This window comes from Schistocerca cancellata, chromosome 10, assembly GCF_023864275.1.
Source record: "Schistocerca cancellata isolate TAMUIC-IGC-003103 chromosome 10, iqSchCanc2.1, whole genome shotgun sequence".
Classification (NCBI taxonomy): Eukaryota; Metazoa; Arthropoda; class Insecta; order Orthoptera; family Acrididae; genus Schistocerca; species Schistocerca cancellata.
The window spans coordinates 175,804,912-175,829,548 of NC_064635.1; the positions used below are offsets into that span (position 1 = coordinate 175,804,912).

The 24,637-nt window shown below is 42.8% G+C and overlaps 1 protein-coding gene across 4 annotated transcripts in view; it reads left to right on the forward strand.

Moving 5' to 3' along the window:
- The window catches only part of LOC126106504 (uncharacterized), a 148,636-nt gene that overhangs the window by 89,592 nt on the left and 34,407 nt on the right, over positions 1-24,637 (forward strand). For all 4 annotated transcript variants that reach the window (XM_049912823.1, XM_049912824.1, XM_049912822.1 and 1 more), the window contains 2 exons: positions 3,683-3,890; positions 11,183-11,451. In XM_049912823.1, coding sequence (XP_049768780.1) covers positions 3,683-3,890; positions 11,183-11,451 — 477 coding nt within the window. The remainder of the gene's footprint in view (positions 1-3,682; positions 3,891-11,182; positions 11,452-24,637) is intronic.

The following is a 24,637-nucleotide window of genomic DNA, read 5'->3' on the forward strand; positions in this document are numbered from 1 at the left end:
CTTCAGTGACTTGTTGAGTCCATGCCATGTCGAGTTGCTGCACTACATCAGGCAAAAGGAGTTCCAACATGATTTTAAAAGGAATCACATAGTTTTGTCACCTATGTGAGAAAGTATTTTTAAGTTTGTGAAATATAAATATTGCTATAGGGGATCAGGAAAAAAGTGGTCTTCGGAGAAAAGGGAAGTAGTCATTTGAATATAAATATCTCACTTGGTAAGCCAGTACTAAGAAAAGTAGAAATCTGAGTGGGCAATATGAAAGGAAAGAACTTGAAACAGTTCTACGAAAAAGAAAGAGGAAATATGTGAAGACGAAGATGAGGAGAGAGAAAAATTCAACAGAAAACTGAAAGACCTAAATCAAAATGAGGCCTCTAGAGCAGAAGACAGTCATCAAAATGATTGAAATGGGAGACAAAGCTATTCCAGCTGGTATACAGTGTATATAGCACAGCCAACAAACCCTCGGACTTAAAGAAGAATGAAATAATTAGCATTGCAAATAAGCAGGTGTGAATATTGCAGAAGCATCAGTTTAGTATTGAGTGTTGCAAAATAATAATACAGATTGAAACTTCCTGGCAGATTAAAACTGTGTGCCAGACCGAGACTCGAACTCGGGACCTTTGCCTTTTGCGGGCAAGTGCTCTACCATCTGAGCTACCCAAGCATGACACACGACCCATCCTTATAGCCTCAGTTCTGCCGGTACCTCGTCTCCTGCCTTACAGACTTCACAGAAGCTCTTCTGCAAACCTTGCAGAACTAGCATACAGTTTGAACCTGCCAGGAAGTTTCATATCAGCGTACACGCCACTGCAGAGTGAAAATCTCATTCTGGAAATGTCCCCCCAGGCTGCGGCTAAGCCATGTGTCCGCAGTACCCTTTCTTCCAGGAGTGCTAGTTCTGCAAGGTTCACAGAAGAGCTTCTGTGAAGTCTGGAAGGTAGGGGACGAGATACTGGCAGAACTGAGGCTGTGAAGACGGGTCGTGAGTCGTGCGTGGGTAGCTCAGATGGTAGAGCAGTTACCCGCAAAAGTCAAAGGCCCCGACTTCGAGTCTCGGTCTGGCACACAGTTTTAATCTGCCAGGAAGTTTCATATCGGTGTAATCTTCGCTGCAGAATGAAAATCTCATTCCAATAATACACATTATTTATAGAAGAATGAAAAGACTGGTAGGAGATGACATCAAGGAAGATCAGTTTGAGTCTGAAGAAATGTTACTATATGTGAGGCAATACTGACTTAGAAGAAAAATTAAAGAAAGACAAACCTACATTTATGCATTTGTAGATTCAGTGAAAGCTTTTTACAATGTTGACAGGAATGCACTCATCAACATTGTGAAGGTGGTAGGAATACAGGGAGTCGAACATTATCTAAGATAAATTTTCCACCATTGGAGATAAAACTGGATAGGAAATATAAGTATATTACATTGTTGAGACCTGAAATGGCAGCCACTTCATGTAACTATCATATTAAGACGTCACCAGTGTCTTATTAAGGATAAACTGGAAAGTATCTCAGGAATCGTCGTCTGCAATTCGTCTGTATCTTGGGTTTGGCACCATGCTCTTGCTAACCTTGAAATGGTACCATTTTCTTTGTCTATGGTAATTTTAAGCAGTATGAGAGTAATTAGTTTTGTGTTGCAAAATATACATGACTGCCCTACTGTTTCTTTTGCACCAAAAGACATCGTCCCCCCCCCCCCCCCCCCCACTCCACCCCTCCACACACACACACACACACACACACACACACACACACACACACACACACACACACACACACACAAACCTTAACACCCTCCACTGTATTGCAGGTGTATTAGCAGCAAAAATCCATTTGTAGGCAAATGAGCTGGGCTTCCAAAGAATAGGATATGCGTCCACATCCAATATTTATGCCAACATTATATAGATTAAATGTTTCTTAAAATTACTGCAAAAAGTCCTCTTGTTTTGTTCTTCAGTTTTTATTATTTCATTAACCAGTTTCAAACTGCCTATCAATTCATCATCAGATGGTACATATTATTGATTGTTCACAGCAATGTGGGAGTTGTGTAGAGCTACTAGTAACCATTGGGTTGTTATTGGTGCCCACAGTATTCTGGAAAACATAATAAATGTTTTCCAGTGAAGTTAAATTTACTGCACATCACACACTTAGCCACACGTAACATGTTCTACATGCTTTACACAGTGTAAGTAAACCAAGAAGTTTTTTACATTTTGTAAAGCATTGTGCTGATCCTGAATGATTGATTAGTGACTATTGGTGAAGCAACAAACAATATACACGTTAGTCATAAGAACCACAAAGGTAGTAGTGCATAGCAGGTGGAACTACCATAGAGTGTGTGTGTGATGGATCCCAAAATGTGTCCGTGAAGAGCACAAGAGGAATTAAGAAATTGTCAGCATCTGCTGAACTGCCATGTTAACAAAGGTGAAACATTTTGGAAATGAGTCACCACTGAAGACGAAATTTCAAATCGGAGTGTAAATGCTAGAGTAAGGCCTGAAATTACCCGAAGTTTCTGTCCAAGAGGAAATTAAAGTTTCAACATTCTGGAGCAAAAATGGTGCTCTCAGGGTAGTCACCCTCCTTTTTACAAGGACCAACTCTGAAACATTGCTAGAGAAAAAGGGTCAGCAAGAAGTGATATACATAAGTTATATGCCTTTGCAAGAAATTCGGACATACAAATACAAACCAAACACAGGTCAAAATTTTGATTGTCAAAGTATCTTCTTCCTTTTGCGTGGCAACTTACTGCTGCCCACACTGTCTATAACTACATAATCTTCATTTAGAGAAGACGGAGCAAGTCCCCATCTCACTCCATCGGATTAGCATTTGTTTATTCTGCCCATAGACGGCTGTCGATTCACATATGATTGGGAGGTGAAGGAAGCAGTGTTTATATAGGTTTCTACACAATAGAGACATTCTTTTCTGTATATCGGTAAACTTGTGCAACTGTGGACCATGTGCATTGAAAAACTAGGGTGGCTATGCTGAGAAATGATGGCATTGTAAATTTTTTGCTATTCTCGTAATAAACATGGAAATTTAGTGCAGATGATTGTGGGCTTGTAATAAAAAAGTAAATTCGTATAATAAAAAGGGTTGAAAAACAATTGGTTGGCTAAGCAAGTTAGAAAGTAAGGACAAAGGGCTATTTGCATGACTAGTGCAGAACACTAGGGTAAAAGGAAGTACTTAACATCAACAGAAAAGTTGCATTCGAATGCATGTTAGGCCAGGTATAGTGGGGAAGGAACAAGTTTTGCAGAAATGAGACCTTTAAACTTCCCATTACTGTTGCAGAATACATGCAGGAGCTGTACAGATGGTGATTACTGGGGCTCCTGTGATGATTTACATTACTCACCATTGCAACTCCTGCAGCCTGACTTGCTGCGAGAACGTTTCCAGGTAAAGTCTTGTTCTAGGATTAATAGATGAAAGAGTCTGTCTTACTGTAGGTGCACAGAGGGACAGATGAGAGTAGCTGGCAGAAATATTGTTGACTTGTGGAACTAACTTTTCCAGTTAGGAGCAGAGTGCTGGATCATCCATTGTAAGATTTCTGCCTGCAGTGAATTATTGATCATTATAAATCAGTTGTTTTGAGACCCCATTTATTATTTGTTGTCACTAGATACTAAACTGGTTGAGAAACCTACAGAGGCAGGTGGGAAGACAAACAGTGGTAGCGAATCGCAACCTGCACAAGTGGATGATGGAGAAAAGGCCAAGTCACAAGGCCAGCAGAAGGGTCTGGGATCAGATCCAACAGTGAGTCGGCAGAACGCTCTAGAACGCCTACGCAGGATGGAGTGGCAGCGGAACAAGACAGAGACTGTCAGGTTAGTGATTTCTTCATTTCGTGAGATACCTGTTGAGAGGAATTGGGCATTCTGCTTTATCACATTGACATCAGTAGCCTGCCTTTGTTGTAATGCCCAGTTACGAAGTGATTTAATGTAAAATATGTGTAATTGTTTTGAAAGCAAAATTCACTTGAGAAAAGTATAACATTATGAGACAGATTTGCTGAGCTGTACATACCTTGTGGTGAAATCGCAGCACACCTCTTCCCCAGTAGAGATTAAATTTGCATGTAAGAAATAGCATTTGGCTATAAAAGTAGAATGCTATTCCCTTCTTTGCGTTATCATAGTTAGCATGTCACTTTCACACCATTTGTTTGGAGAAAGAGAACATACAAGCAGCTTAGCAGTATCTTGCCCCACCAGAACAATATACTAAAGTCCTAATAGTTCTACCAACAGGACATATTCAACGGCCCCAGCACAGAAGTAAGCACGCAGATCTTGAGTTTGTAGCTTTTGATGACAGCCTTTTATCTCACCTAAATAATGAAGGTCATAGTTTATAGGGATATCATCTATTTTCATTATAACCATATTCAGTAAGAGAAAAGAGCAAATTGACTTCTACATTGTAGCATAGTCATGTATATGCCTGTCAGGATCATACAGTAAACCATTGGTCAGTTTCATTAGCCAAAATTCAATCCACTTTGTAAGTAAAAGTATGTTTTAGATGAAACCAACAGAGAGTAAGTCTGATTCATTAGAGTAAGCATTATAATTAGTCCAGTTTGCACAGTATGACCTCTCTCTATAACAACCAGAGCCAACACTGTTAACCAAAACAATATATTGATCACTGTGCACTTCACTGATGACATTGCAATTGACTCAGACTAGCCTTGGACTGGCTTATGCATCGGATTTTGTGTGGTTTCATCACGGAGCATTCCTGATAGCTAGTGCCCTATTCGGTAGTGGCACCAGAATGGTCGACAGTAATGTTACACCAGTTATTTGGTTTCCATAGTGATGTCTGGTGACAACACTATAGTAAATGTGTCACATTACAAATTAGACATTTCTGAACTCTTCTATGCTTTACTCACAGATGACCAACCTTAACCACTTGTGTTCTAATGCCACATCTCATCATACTCACAACTGTCTGGTTGGTGTGAACGACTTCATTGGGCAGATGTTCTTTAATTGACAGTTCTCCTCAGTTAACGCAGAACAGGGAATCAGCGATCATAAAGTGGTTACGGCATCGATGATTTCAACCGTAAATAGAAATATTAAAAAAGGTAGGAAGATTTTTCTGTTTAGCAAAAGTGACAAAAAGCAGATTACAGAGTACCTGACGGCTCAACACAAAAGTTTTGTCTCAAGTACAGATAATGTTGAGTTTAAAACCATCGTACAATATGCGTTAGATGGGTATGTGCCAAGCAAGATCGTAAGAGATGGAAAAGAGCCACCGTGATACAACAACCGAGTTAGAAAACTGCTGCTGCAGAAGCAAAGGGAATTTCACAGCAAACATAAACATAGCCAAAGTCTTGCAGACAAACAAAAATTACGCGAAGCAAAATGTAGTGTGAGGAGGGCTATGCGAGAGGCGTTCAATGAATTCGAAAGTAAAGTTCTATGTACTGACTTGGCAGAAAATCCTAAGAAATTTTGGTCTTACGTCAAAGCGGTAGGTGGATCAACACAAAATGTCCAGACACTCTGTGACCAAAATGGTACTGAAACAGAGGATGACAGACTAAAGGCCGAAATACTAAATGTCTTTTTCCAAAGCTGTTTCACAGAGGAAGACTGCACTGTAGTTCCTTCTCTAGATTGTCGCGCAGATGACAAAATGGTAGATATCGAAATAGATGACAGAGGGATAGAGAAACAATTAAAATCACTCAAAAGAGGAAAGGCCGCTGGACCTGATGGGATACCAGTTCGATTTTACACAAAGGAACTTGCCCCCCTTCTTGCAGCGGTGTACCGTATGTCTCTAGAAGAGCGTAGCGTTCCAAAAGATTGGAAAAGAGCACAGGTCGTTCTCGTCTTCAAGAAAGGACATCGAATAGATGTGCAGAACCATAGACCTATATCTCTAACATCGATCAGTTGTAGAATTTTGGAACATGTATTATGTTCGAGTATAATGACCTTTCTGGAGACTAGAAATCTACTCTGTAGGAGTCCGCATGGGTTTCGAAAAAGACGGTCGTGTGAAACAAGAGTATATGGACTGTCGGACCAATTGTGTGATTGGATTGAAGAGTTCCTAGATAACAGAACGCAGCATGTCATTCTCAATGGAGAGAAGTCTTCCAAAGTAAGAGTGATTTCAGGTGTGCTGCAGGGGAGTGTCATAGGACCGTTGCTATTCGTAATATACATAAATGACCTTGTGGATGACATCGGAAGTTCACTGAGGCTTTTTGCAGATTTGCTGTGGTGTATCGAGAGGTTGTAACAATGGAAAATTGTACTGAAATGCAGGAGGATCTGCAGCGAATTGACGCATGGTGCAGGGAATGGCAATTGAATCTTAATGTAGACAAGTGTAATGTGCTGCGAGTACATACAAAGATAGATCCCTTATCACTTAGCTACAAAATAGCAGGTTAGCAACTGGAAGCAGTTAATTCCTAAAGTATCTGGGAGTACGCATTAGGAGTGATTTAAAATGGAATGATCATATAAAGTTGATTGTCGGTAAAGCAGATGCCAGACTGAGATTCATTGGAAGAATCCTAAGGAAATGCAATCCGAAAACAAAGGAAGTAGTTTACAGTACGCTTGTTCGCCCACTGCTTGAATACTGCTCAGCAGTGTGGGATCTGTACCAGATAGGGTTGATAGAAGAGATAGAGAAGGTCCAACGGAGAGCAGCGCGCTTCGTTACAGGATCATTTAGTAATCGCAAAAGCGTTACGGAGAGCATAGATAAACTCCAGGGGAAGACTCTGCAGGAGAGACGCTCAGTGGCTCGGTACGGGCTTTTGTTAAAGTTTCGAGAACATACCTTCACCGAAGAGTCAAGCGGTATATTGCTCCCTCCTACGTATATCTCACGAAGAGGCCATGAGGATAAAATCAGAGAGATTAGAGCTCACACAGAAGCATACCGACAATCCTTTCCATGAACAATACAAGACTGGAATACAAGGGAGAACCGATAGAGGTACTCAGGGTACCCTCCGCCACACACTGTCTGGTGGCTTGCGGAGTATGTATGTAGATGTAGATCCATGAACTGTTTATAGAAAGTTATCTATAAATTGACAGTATAAATGTGCCATGGTAAAATATGGAGAGGTAGTTCGGAATGTACTTGAAGATTAATTTAGTTAATATTAATAAACTAAAATAATTGAGTTGGTGTGCTGACAATAGCATAACCCCATCTAGTTTTCACTAAAGCAACCAATTGGAGCAAAGTACAATATCTAATCGCTTGAACTCTGTTGGTGGCACTTTCAACAAGGTTTCTAAATGCCTGTAGAGGAATGACAACTGATTCTTCCTGAAAAGACAAAACCACTGAAGGTAGTGACTCAGGAAATTGGGGTCCGGAGTGAAGTTGATGTTTTAACTCGGTTCAAATATGTTCCATCGGGTGCAGGTTGGGATTCAGATAGGCCAGTCCTTTCATTGCCAAACCGTCGCCTCACAGATGCTGCTTTATGACGTGGTTTATCATTATGCTGACGATGGCAGGTAATGTTCTCCTGGAATTCACCATTCTTAGACTCTGCCATCAGATTTCCGCAGGGTGTAGCATGTTTGTTCACTCCAAATCACTCGATTCCAGCCATCCACCGTCCAGTGACGTCACTCTGTATGCTACGTCGAATATCACTTTGAGCCTTGACTAGATATAGCTGGCTTATGAGGAGCTGCATTGTAGCCCATACTCTTTTTAACTCCCTATGTGGTCATTGCGCAAGCTGGACTATTGGTAGCACTTAGTAATTTATGAGTAATTCCTTCCAATGGCTTCATGTGATATTTACAATCAATCTTTGGAATGCACTGTCCCTGTCTGTCAGTATATGAGGCCTGCCTGTTTTCACTTTAGTGTGGGTTCCCTTTTAACCTTCCACAACCTGTGTCTCTCTCTCCTTGCCAAGAAAGGAACTATTAGTTCAGAAACTTAGGATAGTGTTGTGTATTTTAGTGTGTGTCTGTCGGCAGTACATACATTTTGCCTCCTGAAGGTTTCTCCTGGTCATAAATTTAATCAATAATGTTACAATTATAAAGCACTACATTTGTATGTAGTTAATGGTTGGGATTTATTAGGTTGATATTGTCACATTAAACTGTAGATGGTGATACTATTTGATATTTACTTAATTTCAGGAGGGCTTTCTGATCATAAAAAAACCATCTCCTCACCTCACGCTTCCATCCCCACAAATATACCCTGTAAAAAGTATCCCTTAAAGAATGCAACATTTGAGTGCACAATAATGCACAAAATTTATTGACGTTATTAAGTAAATTACATGTTGTTGCAGTTATGTGCTACCTTTGATTATGTACAAAATATAACTGTAATGTCCTCCATGATTCTGTACACACATTCATAATTTTGATGAAATTTTCTGTAGCTTCTCGGTTTACATGCCTCTCTAGTTCCAAAATTACATCATGAATTTCTGTCTTGAGCTCTAGAAGTAATTGCGGTCGGTTGGCATACACACAAGAGTTAAGAGTACACCACAGAAAGAAATCACATGGTTGTCAGATCACAATATCTGAGTGGCCAGTTCACATCCCCATTGTGAAAACTCATCTGGCTTGGGAGTCTCTTTCTTAATGAGTCCACTCCTGCAATCGATTTGACAGTTTGTATGCTCTATCGAAACAGAACCTCTTGAGCATCTGTATGACCCACTTAAGACCACAAAATTTCTCTTAAAACATTACTATACCATTCGCCATCCAGTTTTAATGTATTTCTGGTGCCATATTTGAATAAGTGCGCCCCAGTTATCCCTCGGCCCAAATACCACACCACAAAGTCACTTGTTTTCCAAATCCTGAAATTTTGCTTTGTCACAAAACCATTCAACTAAAAGTACACGATATCATTTAACATTATTTTCTTGATGAAAAAGTTGTCTACTATGTTTCTTAAGTACCCAATGCACAGATGCTTGATGTTTATTGTGCTCATTTGGCTTCAGTTCTTGTCTGATTTGGATTTTGTGAGTTAATTCTTTCAGAATTCATTGCTTCCTGGTTCTGGGAATACCCAGTTTTTGTGAATGTCGGAAATGGGTTTCAGTGGACTTAGAGCTACATTATCACTCTGTCACTCATAATGACTACGTTTTCTACATATTGACTAACATGAGGTTGCCTGAGGGAGGGGGAGGGGGGGGATGGTTAATGTCCATAACCAAAACAGTTTTCTCAGATTTAGTGATCAGTTTCATCACAGTCAACTTATTTTGGGCATTATGTCAACCAAACATTCCACACAATGTGTGAATATTCTGCACGGCATTTGCATAATTGGTGATAAGTTTTCCCTATGACAACGTGCTGTTTCATTGTGAAGCAGTCTGTTACTAATTGCAAAGAAAATGGATGAAATTAGTGCAATGTTCAGTGCTACAAACTGAATAGAGCACAGATGGTGGCCATTTCAAAACTTGCCTTCTTTATGGGATACTGTACAGATGTATTGATGCAATGCTAATTTCTAATCTAGTATTTCATCCATCAATCCTATGGTCAGATTGCTGCAGTTCTCCCATCCTTTTGCTAGCCAGCTCTGTGTTTCATTTTGCTGTAAGTTCTACTTCCCACATCATTATTTATCATTTTCGTGTATTCGTATCCAGACTGGCCCCTGCGATATTTCCTTCCACCGACCTTTCTTGTGCACTTTTCAAGAGTAACTCGTGTCGTAATACAGGGTGTTCCGCAGTGACGTTCACAGCTTTGATCACATATATTTCAGAAATGGGGATAGGCAGAAAGGTACAGTTTTCAACATAGTGTTCACAACCACCTAAAATTTTGAATTATTATTATTGCTTTAATTTTTTGTTGACAAAAATGGCCACCACACCAGCCGATGGAGCGTGTGTAGAATATTGATGGAGGCCAAATCTGAGAAACACTGACATCCTGTGGAACTTCTGGGCACATTACTCAAGCACCCCACCTCGTTTGACCGTCGAACAGTGGTTCATGAGGTTCAATGAATGTGGGAATGTCACTGAGAGGAAAAGTTCTGGGCATCCGGGGATGAGTGAGTAGATCTGAAACATATGCCAGCCGGCTGTTATCCTGAGCCCAACCAAATCAATCTGTCAAGTGTACCGACGATTGGAGCTACCATCGACCACAGTTCACAGGATGCTACACTTGAGACTGAGGGAGCTGCTTCATGCCTATAAGGTGCAGCTACTGTATACGTTTCGGCCTGAGAGTAGGTTGGAGGGCGAAACCTGTGCACTTTAAATTGATTCGCATTGACAACGATCCATACTATCTGAAAAATGTGTTCACAGATGGAGCTTCTTCCATATGTGTGGAAGGGTAAACCAACAGTGTGAGGCTGTACACTTCTGATCACCCCCCTCCTTTTTCAACCTGGAAATTGTATGTTACAGTCCAAAGATAAATGTCTGGTGTGATCTGCTTTGTGACTGTGTAGTGTTTGACTGTTCACCTATAAATATTGGAACAGTTTGCATTTCCATGGATCAAAAAACTGCAACCTGATATCAGGATTGTGTCCCTCCTTACTGGACCTTGTTCATTAGGAAGGCTTTGGATACATCTTTCCAGGTTGCTGACTGGCAGAGGTGGACCCATTTCCTGGGCCCCAAGGTCTCCAGACACAACCCCATTAGATTTTTTTCTCTGGAATTTTTTGAAGGATGGTGACTACCAGACCCTTGTGCAATATCTGCAGGAACTGCGAGCTCGCATTAGAGTGACAATTGCACACATTAATGAGGATGTGCTAGGCTGGACACACGGGAGGGTCTGGAATATCACTTGGATATTCTGTGTGCTATAGGTGGCACACAAATTGGACTCTGTCAGATGCTTACTAATACTTCAGGTGTATGAGAACATTATGCTCAGAGCCACATCTTTCTACTATCCCCATTCTCCAAGAATACATTATCAAAGTTGTAAAGATTGTTTTGGAACACCCTTTGTGTACTCAGCTGGCCTATATCTTTTATTAATGATGTTCTTGGACAGTGGTTCTTCAATTCCCAGTTGTCTGCTTCTTTGGTATCTCGTTTCCTTTCTACCTCAATTTATTTGTAATCGCGCAGGACTCAAGTAGAGCTACACGCTTTACCACCAAAGCGAGACCTGGCTGCAGAGGAGGCAGACGCTGCTTCTGAGGATGCACGTGGCAAGTCCAAGGGCCGCAACCGGCGCCGCTGCCGTCAGCAGCAGCAGCAACAACAGCAGCAGGTGGGGGACAGGCCACAGCTGGTCGTGGCCTCGCAACCCCCTCCATTTCCTGGAGTCAGCTCTCGCTCAAGTGATGTTACTCCTTTCTGGCGAGCTTCCAAGTCCAGTCAGGAAGATGACAGAAGTATGTATGAAAAAGTGTGGATATATTTGTGTATGTGTGTGTGTGTGTGTGTGTGTGTGTGTGTGTGTGTGTGTGTGTGTGTGTTTTAATTTTTGCGCACACACTACTTGGCTGTGAACTGGCATAATTCTATATTGCTTTTAAATGGCATTGCAAAATACATAAATGTGATAGGAATGTAATTCTTGCACCATTTAAAAGCACAAAGTATGTATGTTATATAAACACCGATCTTTTTAATAGACAAGATAATTCTAAAAAGAAAAACATGAACGTTATGAAAACATGAGTTTGATGTGTTCTATATAGTAGCGTACAGCCACAAAAATAATGCAGGAATATTTAAAAGTTGATATCGATGGTAGGCAATGAAAACCGCGTAAATCCATTTGTTAAATTTTACAGGAGAAGCAAAAATGGTTTCTTGAAAAATATATATAAAAAGTGATAGAGATAATGTTGCTTCATGTGTAACTATATAGTAAAAACCTAGTTATGGACAGGTTTGAGAAATCAATGCACTTTATAATCTCTCTTTGGTAATGGACTTATTGGTTGCTGGAATTAGAGGTTTTCACAGACAGACGGAGTTGAGTTTTCATTGCCTTCTATCGTGGTATGTAACTGAGAAATTTTTGAATGCTAATCCTGGAAGCACTGTGGGCAATGGCCAGTAAAGTACTGAACATGTTACACCTTGGCAATTTAATCACAAATGCTAACTGTAATAATGAAGTTGTTCACCAGTAGTCACTGGCTTTTGACAATTTGATGGCTCAGATATGCAAAGTAATGTTGAAAAATTAGTAAGTTTTGTGTTGTTTTACTGCAGACCACTTATGCCATACAGAGTTTCTTTTTAAGTTGTCTTTGCATTTCATTTGTTGTCTTAATGTTACCAGCATACCGATTTGTTTCACTTCTCATGTGTAGAATCATGCAGACCTCAAAGAAATGATTCAAGTAATCAGAGTCCTTAGTAGTTTCTGCAAGCTGAGAGGCTGCACTCGCTTATTCATGAAACATTTGACAGTTGTGTCCGATACTTTAGTTTCGACCAATCTCTCTCTCTCACTCACTTCCCTTACACACACACACACACACACACACACACACACACACACACACAAAACAAATCTCGGTATTGCAATCGGTGACTTCAGGTATGTATCATTGTCCAAATAGATTTCAGCCTCATGTTACACTTTCCCCCTTCTAATACCATGTCACCCTCACAACACCCCCACAACGACTCCATTAAGTTTTATTTACATTCCCTCCGCAAACATGCCTTCACCCTAGCCAGATTACGCTCACATATTTTATTTTCTCAGGCTTGTCTGACATTTGGCATTACCCCCAAAGGCCTCACACATAAAGTTCCCATCTCTGGCTGCAACCCTTCTTTCCATCAGTCCCTATACCAGTTCCAAACTGAACAATCCATTGCCCTCACCCACCTAATCCTTCACCTACACATCAACTCAGCCAATGAACACACCCGTCAACTCCTATCCTTAATAAAAGTCCTCAATCTTTCCTCTCCCTCATCCACACCGGCTATTCAGAGCATCCGCCTACAGGCCAACCGCAAACTAGAACAGCATGCCACCCTTCACCTCAAAAAACTATCCAATCTCCTGGTTTCCCACCTCCGGAAAGGCAACTCACTCACCCTTCACAACCTTTCCAGCAAACCTCTACCACCTCTCATTGCACACAAACCCAGTCTCTCCCATCTACTCAATCTCCCACTTCCAGCTCCACTCCCTCCAAAACCTCAAAATTCCAATCAACACAATCTGGAACCACAACACCCTAATTCAGTAGTTAACCATTCCTCCAAACCTTTCTCCCAATCCGAAACCTCTGTCCTATCCAAAGGCCTCACCTTCAGCCCCACTCCCAGATTCAACCAAACAGCCCTCGTCAAAGATTTACTGTCCTACACTCGTACTCTCTGCTGGAAATATCACTTTGCCACGAAGAAAAATGATCGTAATCCTACTCCTAATGATCCAACTCCTCAAGACACTATCCAAATTGAACCCTGCCTGGAACAGTTCCGTCCTCCGTCACAGCGGGACCCACCCCCTCTTCCTCAAAATCACCCTCTCCAAACCTTCCAGGAATTTCTGACTTCCAGCCTTGCCTCTCAATCCTTCTTAAAAAACCTTAATCCTACTCCCAACATCACCACTGCTTAAGCCCAGGCTATCCGTGATCTAAAGGCTGACCGATCCATCGTCATCCTTCCGGCGGACAAGGGTTCCATGACCGTGGTACTTGATCGTCGGGAGTATGTGGCTGAGGGACTGCGTCAGCTTTCAGACAACACCACATACAAAGTTTGCCAAGGTAATCCCATTCCTGATGTCCAGGCGGAGCTTCAAGGAATCCTCAGAACCTTATGCCCCCTACAAAACCTTTCACCTGACTCCATCAACCTCCTGACCCCACCGACACCCCGCACCCCTACCTTCTGCCTTCTTCCTAAAATTCACAATCCCAATCATCCCGGCCGCCCCATTGTAGCTGGATACCAAGCCCCCACAGAACGTATCTCTTCCTACGTACAGTGGCGGTCGAAATAATAGAGCCACCTCTATTGACGAGATTAAGAACTAGGATATCTATTAGTTCGCGAAATCGCCACGAGTGCCGTGTTGTCAGTCCCTTGTAGACAACATCAGGGAAGACGTTGCTGCTATCTTTAGTCGTCTGAAAGGAAGCGTTTGAGCTAGACGTGTGACAAGAGGCATAAAGGTAAGAATCTTATGGGTCAAAATAATAGAGCCGCTTTACACATGTGCCTTTAAATTGATTTTATGCAGTTGTTTTGTATGTAAATTGACGTGTGGTTTTGTTTACATTCGTCTAGATGGGAAGAGCAAAGCATACCAGTGAAGATGAGCGTATAGTAATCTTCCGGATGTTCAAAAGTGGGATGTCCATGAATAAAATAGCCAATGTCTTGCACGTTTCGCGAAAACGAGTCCAGAACGCCATGAGACGGTCAAAACAAACAAAGCCGCAGGTGGAGAACAGGGGGCGACCTCGTGTAACTACTCCTCGCGTAGACAGACTCATCACTAGGGAAGTGAAGAAAGACCCATTTTTGTCAACACCACGACTGAAAGCCATTTTGTTTAGCGACGAACATGATGTTCAACCATCAACCTCAACGATTCAAAGACGACTGAGATCTGCAAAATTGAATGGGCGCATTGCAAGAAAGAAGCCACATGTTTCACAAGCTAATGTTCGGAAAAGGTTAGCCTTTGCCCGGAGAAATGAACAAAAACCTAATACTTGGTGGAGGAACATCCTTTAGTCCGATGAATCCAAGTTTAATAGGTTTGCCTCAGACGGAAAAGTCTATGTGCGCCGCCCACCAAACCAGGAATTTAATCCCAAGTACACTTTAAAAACTGTGAAATACGGTGGCGGAAGTGTTATGGTATGGGGATGTTTTTCGTGGTACGGCATTGGTCCAATACACCGTATCAACGGCATAATGAACGCAGAAATGTACAAAGACATCTTGGCAAATGTGATGCTGCCTTATGCTGAAGAGGAAATGCCGCTGAAATGGAAATTTCAGCACGATAACGATCCAAAGCATACTGCAAGGATCATAAGGCAGTTTGTTCAAGAGCACAATATCGAAGTATTAGAGTGGCCACCTCAGTCCCCTGACGCATCACCCATTGAGAACTTATGGGAGATCTTAGACAAGAGAATTGACCGCTCAAAAGCTACATCTTCAGAAAAACTGTGGGAAGAAATCCAGAGAGCCTGGTATGCGATCAGTAGTGACGAATGCAGGCGTTTAGTAGACTCTATGGGTAAGAGGTGGAGGGCAATCCTCAAAAATAAGGGTTACCCCACGAAGTACTAATGCAGTCCTATGCAAAAAAGACTGTTCCTGTACGTTTCATAAGACTGAGATCAAGTACAATATATTTGTTTCAATTGGCTCTATTTTTTTGACCCTGTGGTCTGGTATTCTTTTGAATATTATTGATTATTACTGATTATTTTGTGTTGTGTTATCGATATAACTGACTATAGCACAATGTGACTCGGTTGTAATGGTTTCCATCATAGTTCAAACATGTCTAGTAATAAATGTGCACTTTATTCCAAACCTTTGCCAGGTGGCTCTATTATTTTGACCGCCACTGTAGATCAACACCTTCAACCCATTACGTGCAGTCTCCCATCCTTCATCAAAGACACCAACCACTTTCTCGAACGCCTGGAATCCTTACCCAATCTGTTACCCCCGGAAACCATCCTTGTAACCATTGATGCCACTTCCTTATACACAAATATCCCGCACGTCTAGGGCCTCGCTGCGATGGAGCACTTCCTTTCACACCGATCACCTGCCACCCTACCTAAAACCTCTTTCCTCATTACCTTAGCCAGCTTCATCTTGACCCACAACTTTTTCACTTTTGAAGGCCAGACATACCAACAATTAAAGGGAACAGCCATGGGTACCAGGATGGCCCCCTCGTACGCCAACCTATTCATGGGTCGCTTAGAGGAAGCCTTCTTGGTTACCCAGGCCTGCCAACCCAAAGTTTGGTACAAATTTATTGATGACATCTTCATGATCTGGACTCGCAGTGAAGAAGAACTCCAGAATTTCCTCTCCAACCTCAACTCCTTTGGTTCCATCAGATTCACCTGGTTCTACTCCAAATCCCATGCCACTTTCCTTGACGTTGACCTCCACCTGTCCAATGGCCAGCTTCACATGTCCGTCTACATCAAACCCACCAACAAGCAACAGTACCTCCATTACGACAGCTGCCACCCATTCCACATCAAACGGTCCCTTCCCTACAGCCTAGGTCTTCATGGCAAACGAATCTGCTCCAGTCCGGAATCCCTGAACCATTACACCAACAATCTGGCAACAGCTTTCACATCCCGCAACTACCCTCCCTGCCTGGTAAAGAAGCAAATAACCAGAGCCACTTCCTCATCCTCTCAAACCCAGAACCTCCCACATAAGTGCCCCACTTGTGACAGGATACTTTCCGGGACTGGATCAGACTCTGAATGTGGCTCTCCAGCAGGGATACGACTTCCTCAAATCCTGCCCTGAAATGAGATCCATCCTTCATGAAATCCTCCCCACTCCACCAAGAGTGTCTTTCCGCCGTCCACCTAACCTTCGTAACCTCTTAGTTCATCCCTATGAAATCCCCAAACCACCTCCCCTACCCTCTGGCTCCTACCCTTGTAACCGCTCCCGGTGTAAAACCTGTCCCTTGCACCCTCCCACCACCACCTACTCCAGTCCTGTAACCCGGAAGGTGTACGCGATCAAAGGCAGAGCCACGTGTGAAAGCACCCACGTGATTTACCAGCTGACCTGCCTACACTGTGACGCATTCTATGTGGGAATGACCAGCAACAAACTGTCCATTCGCATGAATGGACACAGGCAGACAGTGTTTGTTGGTAATGAGGATCACCCTGTGGCTAAAGGTGCACGGCCAGCACATCTTGGCACAGTGTTACACCGTCCGGGTTATCTGGATACTTCCCACTAACACCAACCTATCCGAACTCCGGAGATGGGAACTTGCTCTTCAATATATCCTGTCTTCCCGTTATCCACCAGGCCTCAACCTCCGCTAATTTCAAGTTGCCGCCACTCATACCTCACCTGTCATTCAACAACATCTTTGCCTCTGCACTTCCGCCTCGACTGACATATCTGCCCAAACTCTTTGCCTCTGTATTTGTCTGCTTGTCTCTGTATATATGTGTGTGTGTGTGTGTGTGTGTGTGTGTGTGTGTGTGTGTGTGTGTGTGTGCGCGCGCGCGCGCGAGTGTATACCCGTCCTTTTTTCCCCCTAAGGTAAGTCTTTCCGCTCCCGGGATTGGAATGACTCCTTACCGTCTCCCTTAAAACCCACATCCTTTTGTCTTTCCCTCTCCTTCCCTCTTTCCTGACGAAGCAACCGTTGGTTGCGAAAGCTAGAATTTTGTGTGTATGTTTGTGTTTGTTTGTGTGTCTATCGATGTGCCAACGCTTTCTTTTGGTAAGTCACATCATCTTTGTTTTTAGATATATTTTTCCCACGTGGAATGTTTCCCTCTACTATATACACACACAAAAAGGTGTTACATTATCAATTTCAGTGAATTACATAGCCATTTTCAAATGTAAAACATCATTTGAAAACTTTATAATCGGAATTGTGACCATATGTCTGTCAACAATCGCGAAAAATGATGATACCAGGTCACTACAAGTTATGCCCATGTTGCTTGTCCTTTCATTCCATGTCCTAATGTAGAATAGATAAAAACTACACCAGGGTAAAAATTGTTGAGGCTTTTGCAATGTATCCTGCTGTGACAACGATTGTGTGGCTGATATAAGTTCACAAGTCTGAAAATTAAACACAGACATTTAATAATTATCATGGTGCGAACTCCCATGAGATAAACACAGATAATAATCTCACCATAAGTGTCTTGAGCATAGCAAGCTTCCATATGGAATGTAGCACATGATTTTATTATGTTCTGAAAAAAAGAATCTCAAAACATGCTGTACTCTCTTGTATGACTGACACACTACTAACTTGCTATCATAACGTTGCTCCATTTGCCTGGTAACCCATTCTGCCACTACAGGGCGTGAACGTTAAGATAGAAACACAAGAAATAAAGCATGACCTATATAATGTACAATAACGGGCACTAGCTGGCGCCGCTAGTCTCTAGTTTAAATTATTAAACACAAGTCACACTGGTATACAGGCAAAACACTGGTATACATTGGTTACATCTTTAAAATTAGGTAGAAAAGAATAGTCGATAAGGTATGATAACAAAGAAATGAAGTTTCATCTCAATATAGCATCTAACAACCAAAATGTTGTTGTACACATTACAAAATGCCATGCTTCATGGGAAGTTTGGGATTGGCATTTTGCAAGAATCCTTGGCAATTTTTACCCTAGTGTAGTATTTATCTATTCTACATTAGGGCATGGAATGAACAATTGGACAAGCATGGGCACAGCCTGTAGTGACTTGATTGTGCCACCTTTGCCTCGGTTACCTGGTGTCAGTATTTTTGTTATTGTTGGCAGATGTATAGTCACAATTCCTATTGTATATTCTTCAACTGATGTTTTACATTTGAAAATGACGACATAGTTCGTTGAAATCGGAAATGTAACCCCTTTTTGTAAAGAGAAATTTTATGTACTCTGGCTTCACTATTGTAGTTTCAGATAAACAATTAACTTATATTATAGTCACACTCCTGTACGACAATTGTGTTGGATTACAAATTCTTGAAACGTGTTTTGCTCAGCATGAAAAATGCGTAATTGACACTGCGCTTAAACCAAAAACATCTGAGCAATGCAAAGTGAGTGAAGGTGTCAACTAGTGCTACAGCATGCACTGTAGAGAGAGTTCCGAAATGGTTGTAATTGGTCATGATATCTTTATTTAAATGAACCTAATTACTTCCATCAGCCACCATGCAGAGTAGAGTTTTGCAATGACAGGAGACACGGCACGAATTGTTCAAACTTCTACATGTTTACCGCTTTAAATTCGCTGAGTAGAGCATGTACCCAAAGGCATCTTTGCAAAATGACCAGCTTAGATGTTTCATTTCAGCAACAGGCTGCTGTTGAGCAGTTATAGTTGTGGTATCAAGTGGTGATAATTCAGTATTATTTTGGAAGGAGAGCAATCTGTTTGTGATAAAGCTAGCAAGGTGGCCTGAATTTTTACACATGTGTGAAACACCTAGTAGTAGTGTACTAACATTGAATTACACCTTCATACTTCATTGACCACATTACAAGACTTTGCACACGGCATTTGACAGTTTTTACTGGCTGTTTGCACCTGTTGAGGGGAAGAAAGGGTAGTGGAAAGGTGCTTGTGCGTAGATTTGTAGTAAATTGAGACTATTACACTTGTATGAATAACTTGTTTCACATGTCAGCCATTCCTGAGCTTGTGCCCTCTTGATTTTGTTCTTGCTGGAAAGAAGAAAGTAATGAATTTGTTCTTCCTTACTTCTGGACTTGGAACAGCAAGTTACTCTACTTTGCTGGGAGATTTATAGTTATGATAGGTGCTAATTACCGTTGTGAACAAAGACAATTTGAAGGGTCTGATAAAAAATGTCTTAAACAGTGAGAAAACATTAACTTGAGAGTATAAAAGTCTGATTACACTGTACTTACTGCTATGAAAATGTTTTTAGGATAACATATGCTGCTGACATGAAAAGTATTACTATTCATCGATGATTATCATGTTTTATAGGCTAAAATTATGGCCTTAATGGGACCTACTGCTAAAATTACGGAATTTACTGTTCAATTTATTTTAGTAGTTTGACAGTACAATGTTTTTTGTTGCATCATTTTGTGAACCAGTATTGTTCCAGAAGTAATTCAATAAACTTTTGTTGTATGTTCAGCATAGACTGTGTAATATATGCAAACACTTCTCTACTGCGGTGGTGCCATGCCACCTTCGCTACTGTGTGTGCATAAACTTGTAGTTACATTGCGATTTGGTCTCTTTAGGCCTTAGGTAAATGAATGTAGATTCTGATGTTTAATGTGACTGTTTCTTTTAAAGTTACAAATACTCTGCATTAATAATTCATTTATTAGATGTCTTTCTCTTGTCTTCATAATCACAAGTCATTATTAACAACTGCAACCACAGTTCGCAAATGAGCAGCATACTCATTGGTCTATTCTGTGTTAATGGAGCGCTACACTTTTTGTGCCTTACAAAGTATAGGCAGTTGTTTGGATGTAAATAACAGTAGTTTCAAGCCATTATATTTCTTTAATAACATTTTCAGTTCGTATGTGGTTGGTTTGATTGTGTTGTATGATTTGTCTTGCCACTTCAAGAGTCAGTCTTGTTTTACTGAAATACAGGCAAAATTACAATCATGCTGTGTTTTTAGCTGTTTTGTCCTTTGAACATTGATCTTATTTCATATTTCCAACATTCTTTCTTGTCTTTCTTACTAAGGATTAAAAGCCTAATCTTTTACTCTTCAGGCGTTACAATAATGCTTCAAATTAAGATTTTTTACTGTCAAATTTTTTTTTTTTTGGGGGGGGGGGATTCCATGTGAGGGCTCCCAGACCTTCGTCCCCAATTCTCTTGATCCCAGTAGTAATAGTTTCTTTCCAAACTTGGCATCTATGGTACTGTACTGCTCTAGAGCACATCATGATGCACACATGACTCAGTGCCGCATTTCTGTCACACGGTCTGGTGGTTAGAATAGGCCCGAGGTATTCCTGCCTTTTGTAAGAGGTGACTAAAAGGAGTCTCACATGTTTCGGCCTTTATGTGATGGTCTCGTGTAGGGTTTGACCTCCATTTTTCAGAATTTTCCAGGTGAGCAAGCCAATTGGGGAAGGGCGCTTTACACGGTGCATCGTGTCCATCGTGCATTGAGGTCTTCAGCCCACTTTATTGTTGTCACATTCCAGTCCCACCCATTCTCCATCTCTTGGGCGAGGACACCTTCGTGGGTGCATTTTCCACAGTGCACTACGCAGTGTCACTTTCTGTGCCGACGACGATCGTGGACTTCTTTACAGCTCATATCCAGCACGGTAGCCAGTCCATTGTGGTGGGGCCACCATTTACCCTGTTGGTTGTAGCCCCCTGACAACACAGGGATCGCTCTGCTGATGGCTGTGTCATTAACTCCCTACGTATGCCAAGGAGTAGATGCCCGTCGCCCTGGAGCATCGGGACTCCCGGCAATGGCCATCCTGCCAGGTGGCCTTTGCTGCAGCTGGGTGGCGCCTGTGGGGAGGGCCCCTGGTTGGAGAGGGTGGCGTCAGGGCAGATGACACGTCATGAAGTGTAGTACGTCATCTCTTGCTGGTGGTCCGCCGCCAGCAGTCTGTAAGCGGGAAAAGTCTAACTACAATGGTAAGAAATATGACCCCAAGTCATTCCCCTCCCTGGCTACACCATGGGAAGAACGCCAGGCTAAGGATGGAAGTGAAGCTTATTCGCCCCTGTACCTCGTATGTACAGGAGTTGATGGGGAACCTTTCATGTCCATGAAGTCTCAGTTTTTTGTGGAGCATTTGGTGAACAAGTTTGGGGAGGTGGAGGGCTAGTCCAAAATTAGGTCAGAGTCAGTCTTCATCAAAACAGCATCGTCTGCCTAGTCACGGGCATTACTCGTTTGTGACAAGTTGGGGGATGTTTGTTACCATCACGGCCCATAAGAGCTTAAATATGGTCCAGGGTATTATATTCCAGAGGGATCTTCTTTTGCAGCCTGACGAAGAGCTACGCACCAATTTAGAGTGCCGAGGTGTTTATTTCGTCCGGCGCGTCCATTGGGGTCCGAAGGATAACCAGGTTGCCACCGATGCCTTCATGTTGGCCTTCGAGGGTGACACATTGACCGAGAAGGTCGAGGTGATGGAGTACCGCTGTAACGTCAAGCCATATATCCCTTCCCTGATGCAGTGCTTTAAGTGCTGGAAGTTTAGCAATATGGCTTCCCGCTGTACTTCCAGCCCCACCTGTCGTGATAGTGGACGTCCATCGCATCCCGATGCTCCATGTGTCCCACCCCCCATCTGTGTCAACTGTGGAGAGCATCATTCACCTTGCTTGCCAGACTGCAGGATTTTACAGAAAGAGAGGAAAATCATGGAATATAAGACCCTGGACCGACTTATCTACACTGAGGCTAAGAGAAAATTTGAGCGCCTACATCCTGTGGCTATGACCTGCTCATATGCCACTGCGACGAGAACAGTTGTAGCCCCATCAGTTCCTTGAATTCCTGTTGCCTCTTAGAACTGGGAGACTACACCTGCCCCCTTTATGGTGTCTGGCACTTCCCTCCCTGTTGCTCCTGCTCCACCTACTTCAGGAGCAACACCCCCCCCCCCCCCAACCATCGGGGATTTCAGTCCACACTTCCGTGCCAGAGAAGAGTAAGGCTTCTCCGCTCCTTTTGCTAGGAAGGGGTCCCTTCGGTCCCTCCCTTCCCAGGTTTCTGCTAGTGGGAAAGATGACACCCACCAGTGACTGAGGACCCCAAAAGCAGCTGGTCGTAAGGCTTCACACTCACACTCAGTCCCAGAGACTGATTCAGTGGAGTCCTCCCAGCCAGGGAACAAGGAACTTCAGGTGGTACCGACACCACCCACCACCGCTACCTAAAAACTCTGAGGATGGGGTGGAGATTCTGGCGTCCGCTGAGGACCTGGATCTTGCCGGATCCTCAGACACAATAGATATAGACTGCTCAGGCATAAAGTCGGTGGCAGCAGGTAACCCTGAGACGTAAACTGCCTCATTGAATGTTCCACACCTTTACAGTCTCACGATTATGTCATCCTCCAGTGGAATTGCGGCAGTTTTTTCCACCGCCTGGTTGAGCTACAACAACTCTTAAGCTTTACACCTGCTTTCTGCATTGCCCTCCAGGGAACCTGGTTCCTGGCAATACGGACCCCTGCCTTTCGTGGCTATAAGGGATATTATAGGAACCGTAATAATTATAATCGAGTGTCAGGTGGTGTTTGCATTAATGTCCTAAACTCTGTCTGTAGTGAAACTGTTCCCCTTCAAACCCCTCTTGAAGCTCTGGCTATCAGAATATGGATGACGCAGGAAATTACTGTCTGCAATGTATATCTTCCTCCAGATGGCGCAGTACCCCTGAATGTATTAGCTGCACTCATTAACTCCCTGAACCTTTTCTACTTTTGGGAGATTTTAACGCCCATAACCCCGTGTGGGGTGACACCATGCTTACTGGCTGAGGCAGAGATGTTGAAACTTTACTGTCTCTGTTCGACCTCTGCCTCTTAAATACTGGGGCCACCACACATTTCAGTGTGGTTTGAGGTAGTTACTCGGCCATTGATTCATCAATTTGCAGTCCAGGACTTCTCTCATCTATCCACTGGAGAGCACAGGACGACATGTGTAGTACTGACCACTTCCCCATCTTCGTGTCACTGCCCCAGCGTCAGCCCCACGGACGCCTGCCCAGATGTGCTTTAAACAAGGCGAACTGGGAAACTGTCACCTCTGATGTCACTGTTGACTCTCCCAAACATGGTAACATCGGTGTGGTGGTTGAACAGGTGACTACCACAATCGTTTCTGTGGAAGAAAATGCGATCCCTCTCTCTTTAGGGTGCCCTCGGCGAAAGACAGTCCCTTGGTGGTCACCGGAAGTCCCTGAGGCAATTACAGTGTGTCGACAAGCTCTACAGCAACATAAGCAGCACCCTCTCCAAAAGTATCTGGTAGCCTTTAAGCAGCTCTGTGCCCGTGTATGCTAGCTTATAAAATGATGGAAACAGGAGTGTTGAGAGAGGTATGTGTCGACTATTGGGTGCCATACGTCACCTTCCCAAGTCTGCGCAAATATCAGACTTCTTTTTGGGTACTAGACCCCAACAAGTGTCCCTGGCATTACCATCAATGGCGTGCTATGTACCAATGCAAACGCGATTGCCAAGAACTTTGCTGAACCCTATGCTCGAGCCTCTTTGTTGGAGGACTACCCCCCAGGCCATCGCACCCTCAAAGGTGAATGGAAAGGAAAGTCCTCTCATTCACTATATGCCACAGTGAACCGTATAACATCCCATTTAGGGAGTGGGAGCTCCTCAGCACCCTTGCACATTGCCCTGACACAGCTCCTGGGCCAGATCAGATCCACAGTCAGATGATTAAACATCTCTCGTCTGACTACAATTAACATCTCCTCGTCATCTTCAACCAGATATGGTGCTATGGAATCTTTCTGTTGCAATGGTGGTAGAGCACCATCATTTTGGTGCTCAAACCCAGTAAAAACCCACTTGATGTGGATAGCTATCGGCCCAACAGCCTCACCAACGTTGTTTGTAAGCTGCTGGAACATATGGTGTGTTGGTGTTTGGGTTGGGTCCTGGAGTCAACGTGGCCTACTGGCTCCATGGCAGGGCGGCTTCCGCTAGGGTCGCTCTACCACTGATAATCTAGTGTCCCTTGAGTCTGCCATTCGAACAACATTTTCCAGACACCAACACCTTGTTGCCGTCTTTTTTTGATCCATGCAAAATGTATGACACCACTTGGCGACGTCATATCCTTGCCACATTATACGGGT